This window comes from Solea senegalensis, linkage group LG19 (assembly GCF_019176455.1).
Source record: "Solea senegalensis isolate Sse05_10M linkage group LG19, IFAPA_SoseM_1, whole genome shotgun sequence".
Lineage (NCBI taxonomy): Eukaryota > Metazoa > Chordata > Actinopteri > Pleuronectiformes > Soleidae > Solea > Solea senegalensis.
Window position 1 is genome coordinate 688,468 of NC_058038.1, and position 19,504 is coordinate 707,971.

Genomic DNA, 19,504 nt, shown 5'->3' on the forward strand with positions numbered 1-19,504 from the left:
CTGGAGGGGAATCACAAAATAGCACTTATAGAATGATCCTGGTTTTCCTAAATGATTAAGACAAGATGGTTATCCATCCATTAGTGGTCCATTTAGGTGTTGGGTGTTTTGACAACTCTGGTCCAGAACTGATTATTTCAGTGACATTGTCACATTCATTTATAGTTCCCCCATAAATGACTAATTTTGATTATTAATTCATAATGTGTCTGACATTGATGCGCAAAGTATAATAACTGACAGCTATTGGATGGATTGTTATGACATATTCAGGGCCTCAGGAGGATAAAATGGGTCTACTTTGGTGATCCCCAGACTTTTGGTCTAGATCCAGCAACAAATCAAAATGTGCCCTTCATTTGCCATTTATTTCTAACTACACACAATATCTGAGGTTTTTCCTCATCCTTTTCTCACCAGCATCTGCATCTCCATCTCTGCAATAGAGCACACCAACCCCCACCCTCCAAATAAATGTCCCTCTGTAATTGACCAGCATTGGCAAATCAGGAGACCATCGCTGTTTGGACAGCTGTTAATCTGGGAGGGCTGACGGCGGCAGTGAGATTGTGCCAGTGACAGAGACAGGGAGAGGAATGACAGTTTGGAGCAGCACAGAGAATGACGCAACGAGACAGAAATTGTTTAAAAGGGGGTAAAATTGATTTGAAGTCTGGTGCAAAGTCACCAGTCACAGCCCCGTCTGTGACCACATCTGGCACTGTGTCACCGTGGTGGTACGTTTTGAAAATGAAAAACTAGAGTCGGGGATTAAAATGTCTCCATACATTCACCATCTCTGCATTATTTTTGTGACGTGGACAAAGTACAAGAGGCTGTATTATGCATCGTTTCAGTTAAATCTCTACTCTAAAATCATCAGCATCTCCCGCACGTGAATGTAATGAGTCCCATCCATATCCCCCGGCCTCTCACACACACACACATATACACACATTGAAGCACACACAGAGCTCAGGGAACCAATCACATCTCCGGTTTTCAGGTCCTGTTTGTGAATGGGATTTTTACGGGAGAGGAAGAGGCAGGCACCGCTACGTTTGTAGGCATGCAGCTGTTACAGTGGGGAAACATCAGCATCCTGTTCTCAGTTCATTTCTCCTCCACTTGAAATATTTTACTCTGGTTCATTGTTAAATCTCTTTCCTCCTCCAACTCTGTCTCACTCTTTTTTCCTGTCTGTTTTGATGCTGCAGCCGAATGTGCCTGCTGCATCAGTACAGCCGTTTTGTTTTTTTTTCTTTCTTTTCACTTTTCCACGGACAGTCATGTCACTTTCCCATTCAATGAGGAACATTGGACAACGACTGATGCAGGTAAATGACCAATGACCACACTGACCAACACAGACAAGGACAGATGGACACACTAACAGGGGGAGAAAGAGAGAGACAGAGACAGACTTACCTCCAGTGACAGCGTCTTCGTCCCAAGTGCTTCTGAATCCTCACTGGTTTGAGCAGAGCAACAAGCCTGCAAGCTCCTGACAGCTGAAGTCAAGTGGAGGACAGACAGCGAGAAAGAGACAGAAAGAGAGAGAAAGATAGCTAATAGACAAGAGACAGCAGAGAGAGAGAGAGAAGGGGGTTTTGGAGAGGGAGAGAGAGAGAGTGAGAGAAGAAAATATAAAGTGAACGAAAGCAGGCGGGCTGTGTGATCCAAGAGGAAGAGGAGGAGGAGGGTGCTCAGGCAGGCTGGAGGTGAGATGAAGGGGAGAAAGGGAGAGGGAGGGAGGGGTAGATAAAGGGAGGAGGAGGACAGTGAGGGTGCACTAGATTGGGATAGCAGGGGATTGTATGATGTTTGAGAAGAGGAGGAGGGATTGGAGGGAGAGGAAAGTTGGAGAGAGGAGGAAGTATGGAAGGAGAAGGGTGCAGAGACAAAAGAATAAAAAGGTGGATGAAGGTGAAGAGGAAGAGAACAAGATGTGGCAGGGTCAAGAGGTGAGGAAAGAGGACAAAGGCGGAGATTAAAACTTGGTATAAGAGAATAAGACTCAGTACAGAACACAATTAATAGAACAACGACGAAACATGTGTGCTCATGATTTGCTGAGAAAAAAAGAATCCATCAGATTTCAGAACAATGTTCTCTCTTACAACTGCAACCTTTTACAGTCCCCAAAACTCATGTCAAGCTGTCACATCCTGACAGACTTGATACAATCAATTTCAGAGCAGGAAAATTGTCCTTCCATTGAATAAACTGTAATACACTCCTGTTCTGGTGTGTTCCACTACTGCTTATCAACTTTAGGTCCTGGATGGACAACTGGGGGAGGAGAGAGGGGGAGAGTGACGGGCGAAGAAAAGAAAAGGAGAGCTGAGTGAGTTTCAAGAGATGCTAGTGAGAAAAATGAAATCAGAGAAACCAGTAGCTCAAATAAATAAGAAATGAAAGAGGGTCATGTGGCACAGGACACTTGCCTGGCTAACACCAGACTGCATCTCAATCACAACCAATGCACACAGATGAAAATGCAATTGAATAGCCCTACAACCAATTAGAAAAATGATCCGGATGACGTATTTTTTTAGGGTTAGGGATTTTGACAAAAACTGCTTCCTTGCCAGACCTGTCTGCGGAGCAAAACCAAATGGTTGTCAGATTCAGCTGAGTTCACCCAGGCTAACAGGACACATGAAGAGACGAGCAAGGAGCTGATTGACCTGTGGCTAGATGCACTCAGGGATGAAAGGGTGGCACTGAAGTGAGGCAATGAAGCAGGAAGGAATGAATGAAGGATGATGCTATTGTGAAAATCCACTTTTCTCTCAAGTGCCTTTAGAAACTTTAGATGGTCAGATGGTGCATGGATACACGAATGCATGCAACCTCAAAATACAATACACTCATGGGCACTAATGAATTACAAGGCTGCTGGGCACAGACAAGGCCTCCACCTTTTCCACACAAGAGCAAGAAACCAAGATTAATAACGATGGATGCATCTTTGGAAATCCTTGTGGTTGTCTCTTCATTTAGTGCTTCTTTGTATTCATGTTACGTTCCTTTTTTATAAATAATGTTAGCGGAAATTGTGTTCTCGATTTTCAGATTCTTTTCCCAACCCTCAATTTGAACGCACAGTATGAAATTTCTGTCTCTAGCATTCTCCCAATCGAAACAATAGCACAAGACCGTGCGGGACCATTGTGTTGTTGTCTCATCTGGTTTCCCTGTGTGTTTGCAAATGACAATGAGTAGTTGTAGATAGTTTGATGTAGAAATGTTACATATTATATCTCTAAATCTGCAGTGTATTAATAGTCAGATTAATATACTGAATGTTATAATAAATGATGCTCTGGTTTCCTTTAGATATATATCACAGCAGTCTATATTCAATTTGAATTTGTTCCTGTAGTCATGTTTCATCTTGTACCTCTGGGGTCATGTTGCCTCTCCTTCTTCTTGTTTTGCACATTCATGTATTTACTTTGCCTACATTGCATTTCTGAGTGTTATTGTAGTCCTTGTGTCTGTCTGTGGTGATTTTATGTTTTTTGCCCCAGTCACTTTAAATCTTTGTAGTCTTCTCTGCAACAAGAGCAGCTCCCAGTTAGTTCAAACAGAGGCTCTGAAAAGTATGTAGTTGTATGTGCATGGCGCTGTTATGACACTTTTCCTGTACAGGTGCAGTAAATGAATCTGTCGGTGAATTGTGCTGAAAAGGTGATGAGTAATCAAGTTTCCTCTGGATATGCTTTTGAAAAAAAGCACTGACTTTAGATTAGGGTCAAATCTCATCATCATCGTAGCATCCGAGGGTCCTGCATTTGAAAATCTATTTTTGGTATTCAGAGGCTTGGATCAGCTGTAGTAGGCAAGTGTGGAGCTGACAGGTGAAAATGTTTGTCAAGGCGAGGACACCAGCAGACAAATTATTTGCCGATGCAGAGTTTATTACAAAGTCCTGTTTTCTCTCTTTAAAAAAGGGAGGGGAAAAAAAAGACAAAATGCTTTACTCAGCCGTTTAAACACATTACTGACTGTGAAAGTGAAAATACAATGTTGGAAAAGAGAAATGTAAAATGCCCCAAGGCCACCTTGTTATGTGTTGTTTTCCGTGCCCTAATGTGCTACACCTTGGGATTCACCACGGTGAGACACTCTACAAAATGTGTGTGTATCTGAGTGTACATGGATTTTATGTTTGTAAAATAAAATAGATAGGCACAAGACACAGATGGTGTGAGAGAGAGAGAGAGAAAGAATTACAGGCACACAGGGAATACAGCAGCACACCAGGCATGCTGCTTTATTTCCTTCTACCACAGAGTTGCAGCTTTACTCGACCAGAACAGGCTCTGGCTGCCAGTCCTGCACAAGCACCATTACTGCTTATAAAAGTGGAAGTGACTGCTCTGCTCGTTCTATTAAGTGTAACCATAGAAGTTATTTACGCACATAAAAAAAAAATCGTCTCTTCTTTGGACACTGTAAACTTTGTCTGCATTATCTGGAAGAGAAGCAAAGTGACTGAGCTATCATCACCCTCACGATGTTAGTCTTTATTGTCCTGGTGGGAAATCTGCCATGGACAGTACAGTGTGTATATAACAATAAAACAAATGCATATGTTGATGTGCAATAAAAGAAAATATACAAGTCAGTTGATAAGTTTGTGTCTGCTTATGGGAGACAGACTGTAGTGTCTGCCTGTGGGAAGGGGCTCGGGGTGAAGGACATGGGTTGGGTTGGTTTAAGCATTTAGTTGAATGGTTAAGGTTCTGGTAAGAGGCTGAGGAACTCATCACATCTATGAGTATCCTCGCAAAGGTGGCTGTACAAGAATGTGTGTATGTGGTGGGGGGGGATTTGGTGGCTTTATGAACAGCAAAGAAAAAACGAGTAAGCATAAAGACAGACCGTCACGTCTCCTCTGTTTATCAGCCCACAGCACTCTGCCTAGATTAAACCACAACTACTTTATAATTACTATAATGTATTCTTATTGGACTGGTATGCCTCTCTTAATAAACACCAGTAATTAACTCTCTCCCTCCCCCCCAAACACACACTCTCATTGATCTCATTAATTTACATTACATTCTCATTAGCCCCCAAAAGTATTTCAGCAGTAGCAGCAGGATGATGATGGCTGTGCAACGTGAAAGCGGCACGATTACTCAAATACAACAGGTCCAATCATTTGGATCATGTTGTATATTCTTTTCACACCCAGAGTAATAAAAATCATTCTTTTAATTGGGCCATTTTTCCAAAACCAACAAACAGTTCCTGAAGCCAGATGTCTCTTGCCATGTCTTGTGGAAAATCTGTTGAAATCAATGGCAATACTTTCATAATTAGATTTTGTGATCAATTATGGGTAAAAAGCCATCATGGTTAGAAAACACACTAATTAGACCAGATGCACTCTAGCTTGTTTTATTTTGGGCTGATGTAGGGCCCCACAGATTCCTTTTGCCTGGAGCCACCTAAAGTCTCTTAAAACATTCTGTATAAAAAGATGTTTTGAGAAACAGATTTCCCCTTAAGAGGAAAAAGAGAAACTACAAATCGAAGCCAAGTGTGGCTAGTGTGTGTGGTACATGGACAGAAGAACAGCTTGTGGTGAAAATAAAAGTAATGGAAGGAAGTAAATGTTTTTATTATTATATTATGACCTTATGAATTTGGCTTATGACCTAAGGGTTGCCAGTTTGAGTCCATGTTGGGTCAAGGCTGGGCAAGGTTCCCAATCCCCTTTGCTCATTGTAAATTGGACACTCTATATTGACCCCAGCCACGGGGCCACATCCAGGGTACTCCTAGTGCCGGGACCTAAGCTTGTATATAATGGGAGGGTTGCGTCAGGAAGGGTATCTAATATACTGATCATACACTTTGGCAACCCAAACTCAAATGACCTGGGGGCCAGTGAGTGTCTAGTCTGGTCAAGAGGGGGCCGGTCTAGAGGACAAAATGTGGGAAAACAACAACTGTTCAGCAGCAAGTGCTTAAAATCAAAACACAATATTCCATTATGATATCGAGATTAAGATTTTTACGATGACATTTTACAGAATTGTAAAAGTGCTTGTTTTAATATGGAATGATCTAAACTTCACAATAAAAATGTATGAATTTATGATGCAAAATAAAACTATTAATATCAAAAACGGGTTAAAATCACATAACGTAACTGTAATTAAAAGTTAGCTTATATATGTAATTTAATGTAGAATGTAATAATAACGTGATTATTATGACAGAACATCTTATAAATACCGTTATAAAAACATGTAATGTTATACTTTCTATATTCTATCACCTCAGCCACATATGCTGTGAAGAAGGCGAGATCATGGACCATGTTTTCTTTAGATAACATGGTCCTCCCTCTAGGCAGATACCTCTGCCCTAGAGGGAGAAGCCTAAAGGGAATAAAAGCATTACCTTATACAAACTGATAAATAATAAATACACTTAAAGCTATTTAGTTTTTGGTCTACATGGCTGTATGTATGATGCCATAAGATGTACAAACTAGTAATTGTCATGGATTCCTGGGCTTAGAAAATATATATAATATAATATAATATAATATAATATAATATATATAAGTGGTCAGATTAGCAAGATTAGGTTTTTCTTCATAGTTGAAATGTATTGGTTTTGGGTTTTTTTTTTTCAAACAAATGTTCATTCATTTTCTGAAATGAATTGCATATGACACGCAGCTAAAAATAGTGCATCACGTCCCATGTCTACATCAAAAGCGATATTTAAAAAAAACTCCCTAAACCAGACAAACTTGTGTTTGTAATATGTGGAGCCATTACCAACATCCATCTTTGCATCCACATACTACACACAGAGCTTTTTTCAAGGATGGCATATCGTAAACACCCTTTAATAATTCAAACTGGGTTACTTTATATTTTATCAATTTTCCACAAATAATAGAGGGACTCAAATAGATCTACAGAGTTCTGTGGTTTATTTTAAGGTAGTCCTCCATGTGCCCGTGTGTTAAAAGCAGGTAAAAGCAGTTCTTACATTTCATAAATGCAATGAATTATAGTTATTTTATAAATAGTTTATCTATATATAAAACTTAATACATGACATTATCTTCATTTCATAGGCCAAATAGGTTTTGCGGGTCCAGATTAATTAAGTTTGGGTGGAGAGGGGTCAATAATTACTCTTCTGATTCTTGAGGTTGCTGAACCCTGACCTGAGCAAACTAAACAGTAGTTGTCGTTGTAGCCACTAGGTGGCAAGATTGAGGTTGAAATAGTATGAGCATTCATAACATGAATTCAATTAATGTACAACTTTTGTAGTAAATGAATGCCAATGAATACAACATTGTACTGATATGTTATTGTGTGACTGAAATAGTCCCAGGCATACAGAAGAGTGAATAGTAGAAATGACTCACTTATATACTTCATCAGCTTATGTTCAGTCATTTTGGAGCCATGACCAGAAAAAACATGTGACGTTCCTTCGCAAAAAATAAGAGAACAAAAACTCACAAGCTGACAGTGACATTGTTTCTGAGACAAACAGGAAGTCTTCACCAGCTTCTTATTTAATTCTCTAGAGACAGCAGTTATTCTAGGCTTATAGAACTTGTGCTGTTCTTCTCAAACAGATTTAGCTTTTTGTTCCTTACAGTGTTATATTATTGTGTCTGAAATTACTCTAATATTGCAGCTACTCAAGAGCGAGATTTTTTTTCCTTTTTATAGACTGTTAGTGGTTTAATCTGGAACAATATGTCATATTTCAAAAGCTGCTTATATATTCTGTTTTTATTGTGTAAAATCTCAATTCGGAAAAAAAACTCTAACATAAATGCAGAGGGAAAATAACTATAATATTTCAGTCTGAAAAATGACTATAGTTAAAGTTGTATATAAGATACTCATGGCACAAATATATAAGAAGTACAACTCCTCCACAAATGGCAGTCTAATCTAATTTTATATGACCAAATCTGATCTAATCCAATGGTCCGATCTAATCCTGAATTCTGACAAAAAAAAGTTATGGACCTGCCCTTCATAAGATTCAGACAGTGAACTGATGCACTTTGAGGAAATGTTCGTTACACACACAGAGACCAAGTGACTTCTGTGAGTCACATACAGTAGAAGAAAAATGTTAAATACCATAGTGCCTCAAAGTGATGTAGTCTATGATGTGATAATATCATAAAGAAAATAATGTAGATTTAATGCATATACAAAAATAAATATTTAATATCTTATGACTGTGATTTTCAAACTAAGTGGTTGATTGTAGATTGTATTACCATGAAATGATAATACATATGTTCTGAGACCAAAAACACATATTGGTTTGATATATTTTTTTGTTTTGTTAAAAAAAATGGCTGTTAAATGGTGAAGTTAAAGCAAATTAAAAAAAATAAAAGTCCTTATCCACAAAATGAAATGTAACTACACATTTGAAAGTATAAAGTAATACTTGTTGCTCAAGCAAAGTGACAATTAGAACTCAGCTGTTGGAGCTTTCATGTGCGTTTGTTGTTTCAGTTTTCACTTTCTATACTAGAGACACTTCAAGACTTCAAAAGGAGACTCTACATTTCCAGAAATTCAAGTTTTAATTTAGCTTTTGTTTTTCAGGGCCTCGCTTTAGCCAAATTTTTCCAGGACTTTGTACAATTTTTGATGAGGAAAATATTGCTCCCACTTACAGCATTGTGGAGCATGTGGATGAAAAACATCTGACTGTACAATAAAGCAAAAATGATCAAATGTCACTGAGAACAGAAAGGGGAAACTGAGCTTGTGAGAGAGAGAGAGAAAACTCCCTTAACCTTCTCGACATGAGGAGCTGTCAGAGAAGAAGGAAGCCATGGTGGCAGACAGACGGGTGGACAAAGGACACGCAGTGTTCAGAATTTAAGGTAGGTTAGTGGAGACTTTTTTTGTGGGAGAATACACACACACACTTCAAGCAAATACAGTATTTAAGTGTTCCTGGGGGGTGACCATCATATTTCTCACATTTATATTCTTAAAAGTATAACTTTTCAATCCACAGCTTAAGAGTTTTGTGTTTATTGTATATATACACGAAATGAGAGACTTTAATTTAGCATTATACAATAAGATTATAATCATCAAACTGTATGAAATCAGAGACCACTGTTAGGTCTTTCTGGGAACTAATGACAAAATGTGGTGAGTGTATGAAGTCTTACTCATTACTCCTTTGACACACGATGTTACAGTAAATTTCCATAATCACACAAAGTGCAAGTCTGTCAAGGCTGAAATAATGATGTGTTTAAACAGTGTTTAAAGTATCCAGTTTTTCATGTCTGTGCTTATATTCGGGTTAAATCTGTCTGTCTTTGATTTCATGCGTGTTAAATCTACCTCTATGCTTTCCTGTGCAACCTGACGCACCACAGAACATGAACTGAGGTTACGTTGTTTTGTTTTTTTTCGATCCTCACATTCAGATGGGGTTTTTCTATAACATAAACATCAAGAGCGTGTGAAGCCTGGCTGTCTCTTCCTTGGGTTGTTGCACTGAAAGAATCAACCTCTTTTTGTCTTTTCATGAAGTTTACTTTATTCCTTTAATTCTTATTCTATACTTGCAAATGCTCACTCAAACATGGTTTGTCAGAAAAAGAAATCAAATTAATTATTTATTTATTTATGTTTTGACAGAAATCTATATTCTTTTTTATCTTTGTAACACTGAATATTAAGTTATTTTCAGATAGTGTTTTTAAGAGGGGAGCTAGAGAATTGAGATTTCATTGCAGTAAACCAAATAAGGAACTAAACATATCTGAAAAGTTTTACATTTCAAAATGTGTGTGTGTGACAGATTTACTCCTCTAACATACAATGTGTGAAATTTCACAACAAATGTATACATTTATAATGTAATGAAAGTAAAATTTGCTTTACATTTTGAAGGAAAACATTCATGGTTGTGATTGCCTTTGGCAATGGGGATCAACACCTCGCCTGTACAAGGTTTTGGCGAGAGAATCGATTTGTCTTATCATAACCCTGACAGCAATTTATACAAAATGTTTTTATTTGAAAATGTGACCATTGTAAAAAGCATAAGCACTAATCTTAAGTAGATTTTGGGGTCATTCAGGATTCACAAACCGGCTCCGTGTCACCAGAACCTTTTCATGTTATTTTTAAGTTAATGCATGTGAACCTCAATGACAGCATGTGTTCTTTTTAATCAGGTCTAATGTGAGAGAGAAAGATAAGACGCAGGCGGACGTGTGTTGACATACCACAGCACAGAAAGCAGAAGTAGCTAGTGCCGCTGTCATGACTAATTTCTTCATTATTTCTAGTAAATGCCCCACATCTCTCCCTCTCTCTCTTTCACTTGCTTATTGTTGGTAAAAGGTTGCTATGAATACACACACTTCACTTTTTCTGAGACCAACAGACCCATAGAACCGTCTGTCCACAGGAATGATGTCTCTATTCTGGGTCGTGCTTTGGACAACACTCCCTCTTCCTGCCCTCTTCTCTGGTCCTCAGCTCTGTAGCATCGATGAAAGCAACACTTCACACAACAGTAAGTTAAAGACTTTAATAATATCCTTTCAAAATTCTCAGTCTCAGGTTTAACCATCAGCACTGTGAACAAACAGCCTATAAAAAAGTGTAGACTGTAGTGCAGTGAGTATTCTTAAATGCATATTTCACAGCAAGACATCCCATACTTTATATACAGTATGCAAAACTGGGAACTCATAACAACCAACAAGCACTTTAGGACTTTTCATGGGTCATTTTTAAATTCTTATATCACTACAAGCTGAATCTTTCATTCACTACTGGTTACAGTATACCATTAAGTCCAGTTACATGAAAACTAAATTCTCCCTCTCTATACCTCTAGCATCTACATTGTTGGAATCCTTACAGTGTTATAACAACTATCAGTCCTATGTCCACTGCAACTGGAGACAAGAAGGAGACGCACCACTTCAGCTCTGGTTCAAGACTGAACACAACAGGTAAAAGCCAGAGAGAAGATGAAAGTGAACAGATTTCAGAACTGATTTGTAATAACAACAACAACAACAACAACAACAACCGCTTTGTCCATGTCCTTTGCAGGATGCTGTGCGTGCCGTACAGTTTAGCAAGCAAAGACAGTGAGCAGGGAATGGTGCAGTGCAGACATAAAACACGTACATTTTCCATTGGCGTCAAGCACACCGTCTTCTTCCGGAAGATCGATATGCTGACTGTCTGCTCATCTGTTCCTCACAAGCCTGTGTCTCTCTCTCACCACTGTGAGTTAACACGACAACTGTCAATCACAGGCGTCACCTTTCATGCGATCAAGGAAATAAATAATGATGCCAAGTATGAATTAAAACATTTTTTAAGCTAGTTGGCTATTCAAATAGCTGCACTTCACTTATGCATGTCTTTTGTTTGTGTTGTACAGTGAGAGCGCACCCACCGGTGGACCTGTCCACTCATGATTCAGGTGATGGAGGCCGATGGCTCACTTGGTCCAGTCCCTATCCCTCCTCTTCCTCCCTGAACAAAAAACTCATCTACCAGCTCAGTTACCTACCAGAGAAACAAGACCACTGGACTGTGAGCATTAAATAAATACATATATCCTGTTACCGCACTGTTACCGTTTGGCATAATATTTTTAGGAGGAAAATAAATTATAGGAAGTTAGATACGTAAACTTTATTTTAACTCCCTTTAACATTTTAAGATAAGGTGTTTTATCATATCAAAAAAACGTATCGTGAAGAGCGTCAATATCAAAATATATATTTGTCATCTTCATAATTAAACGTGTTAATGGCTTCCACTTGCTGACAAATACAGAGACTTTCACTGAGGTCTTCCTTTTAAAACTGCAGTCTGTCCTCTCAAAGGTTTAAAATGCTGACAATAAAGAAGAGGAAAATGTGTGCATGCTGTATGTGAAAAAAGCAGAAAAATATTGAGTAATAAGAGCTATGTTGTTAGAGAACTTAACGCTTTGAATGGAGGTATTCGCATTCACATCATACTCTTGTTAATTTATATAATTTATTAGGGACAATGCAGAAAAAAAATATTGTAAGTTAATACACATGTGCAGCCAAGGATAGTTTCCATTCACTGTCTCTGCCTAAAAAAATAAATCTGAGTACATTAAGACAATAAAAATGTTAATAACCTAATTAAAAATTAATACATTAATCATAAATTACGACATTATAATACAAATGCACACAACTGCCTAATCAGTCATTGCTTCAACTCAAAACTAAACTTTTGTTCTTTTTAAAATTAGTTTACATATTCATTCATTCATTTATTCATCATCTACCACTTTATCTTCCACATGAGGGTCGCAGGGCCACTGGTGCCAATCCCAGCTGACATAGGGCGAAAGGTGGGGTACACCTTGGACAGGTCGCCAGCAAATTAACATAATGGTGTAGACTATTTGATGCATTTAAAATGTATTAGAGCTAGTGTCAATTATAGGGGTCAGAAAAGATAAACATATGGCAAAGAAAACGTCAGCAAAATAGTTGTTGTTCCCAGAGAAAACATCAAGAAATACAAAGTTTTTTCTGCTGTGCAAAAAAGTTTGATACTGTCATTTCCTTAAAGCAGTTTGTTACTAATTGAAATAGTACTGTATATAAACATCAGGTCCAGAATTGTTAAGCATATTGAATATTATAGTTTAGCAAGGTAACATTAGGTAAATATTTGACAGTTCTGTACTTGTATCCCAGACATTGTGTGATGTAAAATAAGTATGCTGCTCCATGTATCACAACACATGCTGGAAGCTATTTCAAATATTCCTTTGACCTTGAGTGAAATGTGTTGTAATCCAGGACTCACGTGCATCATTGTTCACTCTGCAGACTGTGGATGTCACACACACCAGTGTGAAACTGCAGAGACATCTGTTGCTTCCAGGTCACACGTACGAAGCGAGGGTCAGGGCCCGGGCCAGCGTGGGCCACTGGAGCCATTGGAGTCCTGTCGTGAGCTGGAGATCTGAAGAAAGTGAGTCAAAGGAAGAATAATGAGCATTAACAGCATTAATACATGCAATTGCTCCGAATCATTTCCAGATTGTGTGCATATTAGCGACACCATTTAGCCTCTATATAATATACAGTGGAACATACATAGGCTCATAATCTCATACTAAATGTTTCGGTCAAGGAAAACATTGTAGTTTTGTTGCTCTTTTTATTCTTTTTCCCTCTCTCTGTGGCCAGACACTGGGCAGTTTCCCAGGTTGCACTGTGTTCTGGACAGCGAGAAGGAGGTAACATGCAGCTGGGAGGTGAGCAGAGAGCTGGCTTCCTTCATTACCTACCAGCTGGCCTGTCATCACAACCAGACTGCACCGTAAGTCACGCGTGCCATTGACAATAAACCACCTGGTTTAGGTTGAATGTGCCACAGATTCAGCTACCATTCATTCAGTCACCTAAAATCTCTGCCTTCAGATCTGAGAGATGCTGCGTGAGCCCAACAGTCATATCTCACCATAACAGAACACTGAGGTTCAGCTGTTCACTGACTGTAGCAGATCCTGAACACCTGCTGCTGGAGCTCCATCCTACCCACACTGCCAAGACCTTTAAGGCCCACCAACACAGTGAGTGGACACGGGGAGAGGGAGAGTGGGGGAGGATATGCTCTCTGAACAGAGCAGCGATAACATAATATCATGACATGCCATGCAGGACGAAAAACATAAGAGCCTATATGCTATAGATTGTCTCCACCTAGTGTATGAACACCACTACTGCATCTCTTTGTGAGCATAACCACATAATATATTAAAGATATTTTTCACTACGTATTCACCAAAACTTCTCCTTTCAAAAAAGCAATACAAGGGGCATTTCATTGAATTAATAAGTTAATTAATTTTGATTAAGTGTATCAATATAACTATAAAACACAGGGCTGATGCTCAACATCAGCTGGGAATCACTCCTGCTACTCTTATGGCACTAACAAGCGGTTGAGGATGGATGGATCCTGTGGGGCCTCATGTGTAAAAAATTTGATGAAATGTTTTATAGAAGATAAAATAGTTTACTTTGTTGTACAATCAACTGATTGTGAGAATTGTTTCACCCAGAATGATGCTTTTATATTTTTATCAGGAACTGATGCAGCCATTTGGGATCTCCATGTTTTTACAATAGCCTAAAATGGACAAACTAATTATCTTTTGAGTTTTAACACATTTGAGTTTTAAGACATTTAAGTTGAGACATTAATAGGAGCAGTAGGCTACCATGTGTTTGCCATGTATTCAAATCTACTTTTGCTGTTCTTTAACCTCAACCATCATTGCTAACCTTCTGCAGTAAGACTGTACTGCTTTTTTTGTAAATAAAAAGTACAGTAAAAAAAAAGATCAATGACATGCACACATGTTCTTCTTCTCACAATTTATATCGTTAACTATGTCAACGTCTCTTTAACTGTACTGTGTTCGAAGGTTCGCTTCACAGAAGGGCGAATAAAGATACAAGATACAAAAACAAACAAAAAAGTTGAGTAAAAAAAAAGGAAAACTTACTCTGAGAAACCGCTGAAGAACGAAGGAAGGAGAAGGAGGGTAACTGTAGGCACAAGTGATTCTAATCAGCGTAATCAATAACAGGAGGTGACGTAGTCTGTAACGAGAGCGGAAGGTGAGTACAAAATAAAACAGGAAGTGGAATACTGAATACTTAATAAATAACAGAATGCCACAGAATAAAAATATCCAAAAAATAGACAACGTAATTTAATCTGATTTAAAATAGAAAAATAATTAAAGATTCTAAATGAAGCTTAAAAGACCAAAGTCTTTAAAGGGTCTACTCGTGATTTATTATTCTGACTTGTTTTGCTGCACAGTTCGTCCTGAACCACCACAGCAGGTAAATGTGAAGAAGAAACAAAGCAGCTGGATCGTGGAATGGACTGAACCGAGCACAGCTACAAAAGTGAAACTCTTCTATCAGGTCTGTTACTACAGGTCACAGGATCAGGTAAGAAACTAACATGATCTGATGATTATTATTAGTGTGAAACTGATTTAGAATTTCATAAGTAAAATAATAATAGTAATTCAACAGATATATCTGTATTGCATTTCAGGGATGTTCCATTCTGAACATGTCAGAAGGTTCAACATCACTGACCCTCCAGGAAGCATCTCTGATCCCCTCCCAGCACTATAAAGTCAAGGTCAGGTCACTGGTTGTGCCTGGACATGGCTCCAAGTATGAGGGACTCCCATCTGAATGGACTCATCCTAGGGACTGGGTGTCAAATGCAGGTACCATGTGTGCACAGTCTCTGCAATATATGGGAATACAAGGAATAACATCGTATTTTTTCTTGGGGAAAGTGAGAATGAGTTCACGCAGAGGTAAACAACAGAAGCCTGAATATCATCATTTACTGTGTTTTCCTTTCCTCTGACAGCCACATGGTCCTTCACCACAATCATATATGTTCTCATCAGTGTGGTTGTGACCGCAGTCTTCTTCTCACTCTACTTCACCATTCCAGCATGTCGAAGGTATTTTGCCATCCATGCTATAATTGTGCTGCTGCTTCCAGTGACATTTTATATACACAGCATAATTCTACATAATGGTTTTTCACATGATATTATAAAAATAAGTTATGAAGCTTGATGGCAGAAATGTCAGGTGCTAAATATTTCATATCTGGTTCCCAGACTTTATCTATTTTTGGATGAACCGCACATGTAAATATACAAGAAGGAACCTTTTTTAAACAGTATTCTCTGCCAGCCTTTAAGTGTTTGTGTTCTACTATGGATCTATTGCAACAGGGTATTTATCATTGCAGCATAAGTAAGGTTAAAATCTCTTAATATCCGAGTGCAGTATACAATGATGTATACATTTTAGATGTAATAGCTATATCCGTCTCCTTATGTTTATATAACATATTGAATTATGTATTCTTTTTTTTCTTTTTTTTTACTATAAATAACTGGAGTAGAGTGCAATCATTTACGTTATAGTGTGTAAATATTCCATTTGTCTTGCAAATAGGAGGATAATCGTGTGGGTAGAGTCAGTACCTTCTCCGGGTAAAAGCAAAATCCTGTCTGAAATCCAGGTGAGATGTGATAATCCAGTTTGACAGTCAGTCACTACATTATATTGACGTTTGCACAATAGTCATTGCTTACTTTCTGTGATGCAGGCCACCACCATCCGAACGCTGCAGAGTGAGGTCACGTCCATCTGTAAAGTGCTTCACTTTGACACTGTATTTACATGGTAACATGATTTCACAGCATATAGGCAGTCAAAAATCATAGATAACACTTACACGTACCAGAACATGTCGACTTACAGCATCACTGTCTACTTTTTCTTCTGCCTGCAGCTCCTCGGATGCTTCGCTGCTGCCAAACACAAACAACAACAAAAAGTGCATGGAGCCAGACGAGGGCTTCTGGAATGATGATAACTCACCCGCCCCTGCTGAGGAGGTTAACACCTCTGGCACGTCCTCCGTGAGTTTCAGTGGACCATACATCTTCTGTCAGGTCAGCCACTCCCAGACACTGACCGGGTCATTTGTGCTGTGTAAAAAAATAATAATAATACTAACAAAAAAGCTGTGAATTTATCTGAGATCTTATATGAGATTGTTCCTATTACATAAAAAGTTAGACAAAAAGTTAAAAGAAAAAAACAAAACACAAAATAATGACATAACAATGGGTCAAAAAAGAGACTTATGACCTGGACTAGTTCTTGGTTTGATGCAGTTTTAGGAAGCCAACACTCTAATAGGCCAAATAATAGTAGGGAAATGTGTAGTACACAACAAAGTCTACAACAAAGCTTCCCTGAAAATTTGGCAAAAATTCAAAGGCTGATGACACTGAATAAAAGTATTTTTTTCTCTATTACCAATCAATGTCCATAAATTAATCATAATCTTTAACATTTTGGCTGTAGCTGAGAAGCCCTGGTATAAATGTATATAACAAAATGAAGCACAGTATATTTTATCAGACATATTTTCAGACTTTATAAATTAAATCTTTCATTGCCAGAGCAAATAACATGTTTTTCAGGAAAAAAGGCCATGGGAAGCACATCTACAAATTAGCAAATGACCATTACCAAGCTAATTATGTCAAAGAATTATTATTAACTGAGTTTCAGTCATTAATATTCATACTAAAAGGAACTGTGTTTTTCTGACAGGGATCGTCAGAGTCAAACCATAAGCCAGTGGACGTGGAGTATAAAGAGGAAGAAGAAGACAGAACCCGATCAAATCCGTTCATGTCTCCTGTGAATTTCTCCTCTAACAGAGGAGCTTATGTGTGTCTACCAAACCACTCCATCTCCAGATCCACACAGGACCTCGTAATGAGCAGTGTTGCCAACACAAACGCCGACAGGTCCAACAGCGCAGAGCAGGACCAACAACAGTGTCCAGACACCACGACGGAGGCAAATACCAGAGACATCCAGCCGGGCCTCAGCGAGGTCACAGGCAGGGACCAACCTCTGGCCTACACCTCTGGACCTTTCACCTCCTGGCCTCATGGTGGCACCGTACAGGCCTCGGGGTACTGCCACCTCCCACAGCACCAATGAGAGCAGCACAGTGCAATATGTGAGGGAAGAGCATTTCAAGCAGGACTACTCTAGTAGTTTTTCAGCCAACAGAAAAAGATGTTCAAACTGCTAGAACTATTTCTATTTTAAAGAAGAAGAGGAGGATTAAGCTTGCTTGTTTTAATCTGATCTGAGATCAAGGTGTTGATCAGACCAAAGGAGGGCAGTAGTGGGTTGAGTCTGTGGTTGCAGAGAACAAAACAACTATTTCTCAAAGAATGTGATCACATCCTCACACATACAAAACAGAAAATCCACAGCCTCTTTCACTGTCGTTGAGACTGACTTTGACATTGTCTGATCCATGTGATCCAAGTGGCAATAAAGACCTGAGGTCTGCAGAGACATTTGACATGAGGAGACAACACTTGACCTCCGGTTACATCACGTGAAGCATACTTTATAGTAGTTATAGATGACAAATAAATGTGTGTATAAGCTTGCCATTGGCCATAAGTCTTGTGGAAACAGCAAGATGCCATTTATCCTGTGCAACCTTAATGCAGTCTTGTGCTTACGTTATCTTGTAGTCGCACCATCACTGCAATCCATGACCCAGGAGGATAGTGACTGGTTTATGGTAATGTAAATAAGCAGCAGAAGGATGACATGACAGTAATGCCATGTGTTCTTTTTCAAAGAGAGCTCTGCTTATGCAAGGTGAATGGATGATCTAATTTATAATCTAATCTAATTTCACTGTACCAGTGCGTGAAGTATACTTGAGGAGGAGGAGGAGGAGGAGAGAGCGAATTATCTTATTGGGAATAAATCTGACCCCCGTGAAAAGTCTGTAGCTGACTTTGCTCGACCTATTTACACCAGTGTATTTTAAGGTTAGCAATGATGGTGTTACTGAGAGAGCTCAGGTATTTTCTCAGGTGTTTCTGGTATAAAAAGTGGTATAAAAAGTTTGAAAAACACTGTACTAAAGGATTGTAACTTTGTAACTTTCGCAGAGCAGAAACTGCACAGCATCCACTGCAGTGTTGAATAACTCAACATTGTAGTGGACTATCTGTGACTGTCCAGTTTAAATAAATGTGACTTAAAAAACTACATCTGTCTATTCATCGTCTTTTGTTAAAAGTAATTGCTGTCCATGTGTGTACACACATCTCAGATTGATACACACAACAAAGACAAGCACACAATTCAAATGTAAGCCCTAAACTTAACCAGTTTCTCAGAAATGCCCTCAATGGGACCAGGTTTTTGGTCTCCACAAAGACTACTGGTCATGTCAAGGTCAGTGTTTATGCCAGAAAAGGTCTGAAAGAGGTAACAAATAGTGTAAGTGCACACACATACTGTACTTTCTCAGTTTTATGTCATTTATTGCTCTGTTGATCTGCACATCTGTCCAGCCTCACACAACTGTACACTGTGAGTTTCCTGAAGCAGGTGTGAGTGTAATATACACAGTATGTGGTGTGAGCAAGCATGTGTGAGGCTGTGGTGTAACATTACTGTGAAACATTTACATGTGCATCATGAACATATTGTGGCGGAGTGATTCACACATCTGTCACATTTCTTCGGCAAGAACAGAATGCTGAAATTCCAGGCATGCTCATATTGACTTCCTGTGTTTTCAGCCGACCGCTAGGTACAGCTTCCTGTCTGATGCGGCTGAGGCACAGTGTGACACTAAGCCACTGAGTCACGATGCCTGTGAAGGTGCTGACGTGCCGGTCTCTTAGGGCCTTGAGCATGGTCGTGGAAGTGGATGGGAAGGTGGTGTGCTTTTGATGTGCAGATGTTCCACTCCAAAAATAAGTCACATTCCTCAGTCTCAAAGCCACCGTCAGGCAGTTG

General features: G+C 38.9%; 2 protein-coding genes across 5 annotated transcripts in view; one reads left to right on the forward strand and one right to left on the reverse strand.

Annotated features, from left to right (window-relative positions):
* pvalb6 (parvalbumin 6) overlaps window positions 1-12,935 on the reverse strand; it is a 47,520-nt gene extending 34,585 nt beyond the window's left edge. The window contains exon 1 of one of the 2 annotated variants that reach the window (XM_044051335.1): window positions 12,885-12,935. The gene's annotated coding sequence lies outside the window, so the exon portion shown is untranslated. Of the gene's footprint in view, window positions 1-1,428; window positions 1,601-12,884 lie in introns of those variants that run through there. The other variant, XM_044051334.1, reaches the window with a different exon arrangement.
* Window positions 8,838-18,038, forward strand: csf2rb (colony stimulating factor 2 receptor subunit beta). Of its 3 annotated transcripts, none has more exons than XM_044051249.1 (15): window positions 8,838-8,917; window positions 10,471-10,578; window positions 10,906-11,023; window positions 11,127-11,305; window positions 11,464-11,618; window positions 12,908-13,052; window positions 13,271-13,403; window positions 13,505-13,656; window positions 14,919-15,052; window positions 15,162-15,342; window positions 15,492-15,588; window positions 16,094-16,160; window positions 16,248-16,324; window positions 16,434-16,596; window positions 17,267-18,038. In XM_044051249.1, the coding sequence occupies exons 2-15, from the start codon at window positions 10,473-10,475 to the stop codon at window positions 17,663-17,665; spliced, it is 2,106 nt and encodes a 701-aa protein (XP_043907184.1). In that variant the 5' UTR covers window positions 8,838-8,917; window positions 10,471-10,472; the 3' UTR covers window positions 17,666-18,038. The 3 variants fall into 3 exon arrangements, with proteins under 3 accessions (XP_043907184.1, XP_043907185.1, XP_043907186.1); XM_044051250.1 differs by having other exon boundaries at window positions 16,434-16,563; XM_044051251.1 differs by lacking the exons at window positions 8,838-8,917; window positions 10,471-10,578; window positions 10,906-11,023 and having other exon boundaries at window positions 11,238-11,378.
* Window positions 18,039-19,504: the final 1,466 nt, after the last annotated feature.

Coding starts and splice junctions, on each gene's coding strand:
- csf2rb (XM_044051249.1), top strand. CDS start 10,473: ATGATGTCTCTATTCTGGGTCGTGCTTTGGACAACACTCCCTCTTCCT. Junction 13,404..13,504: donor CATCACAACCAGACTGCACC/GTAAGTCACGCG, acceptor CTCTGCCTTCAG/ATCTGAGAGATGCTGCGTGA. Junction 16,161..16,247: donor AAATCCTGTCTGAAATCCAG/GTGAGATGTGAT, acceptor TCTGTGATGCAG/GCCACCACCATCCGAACGCT.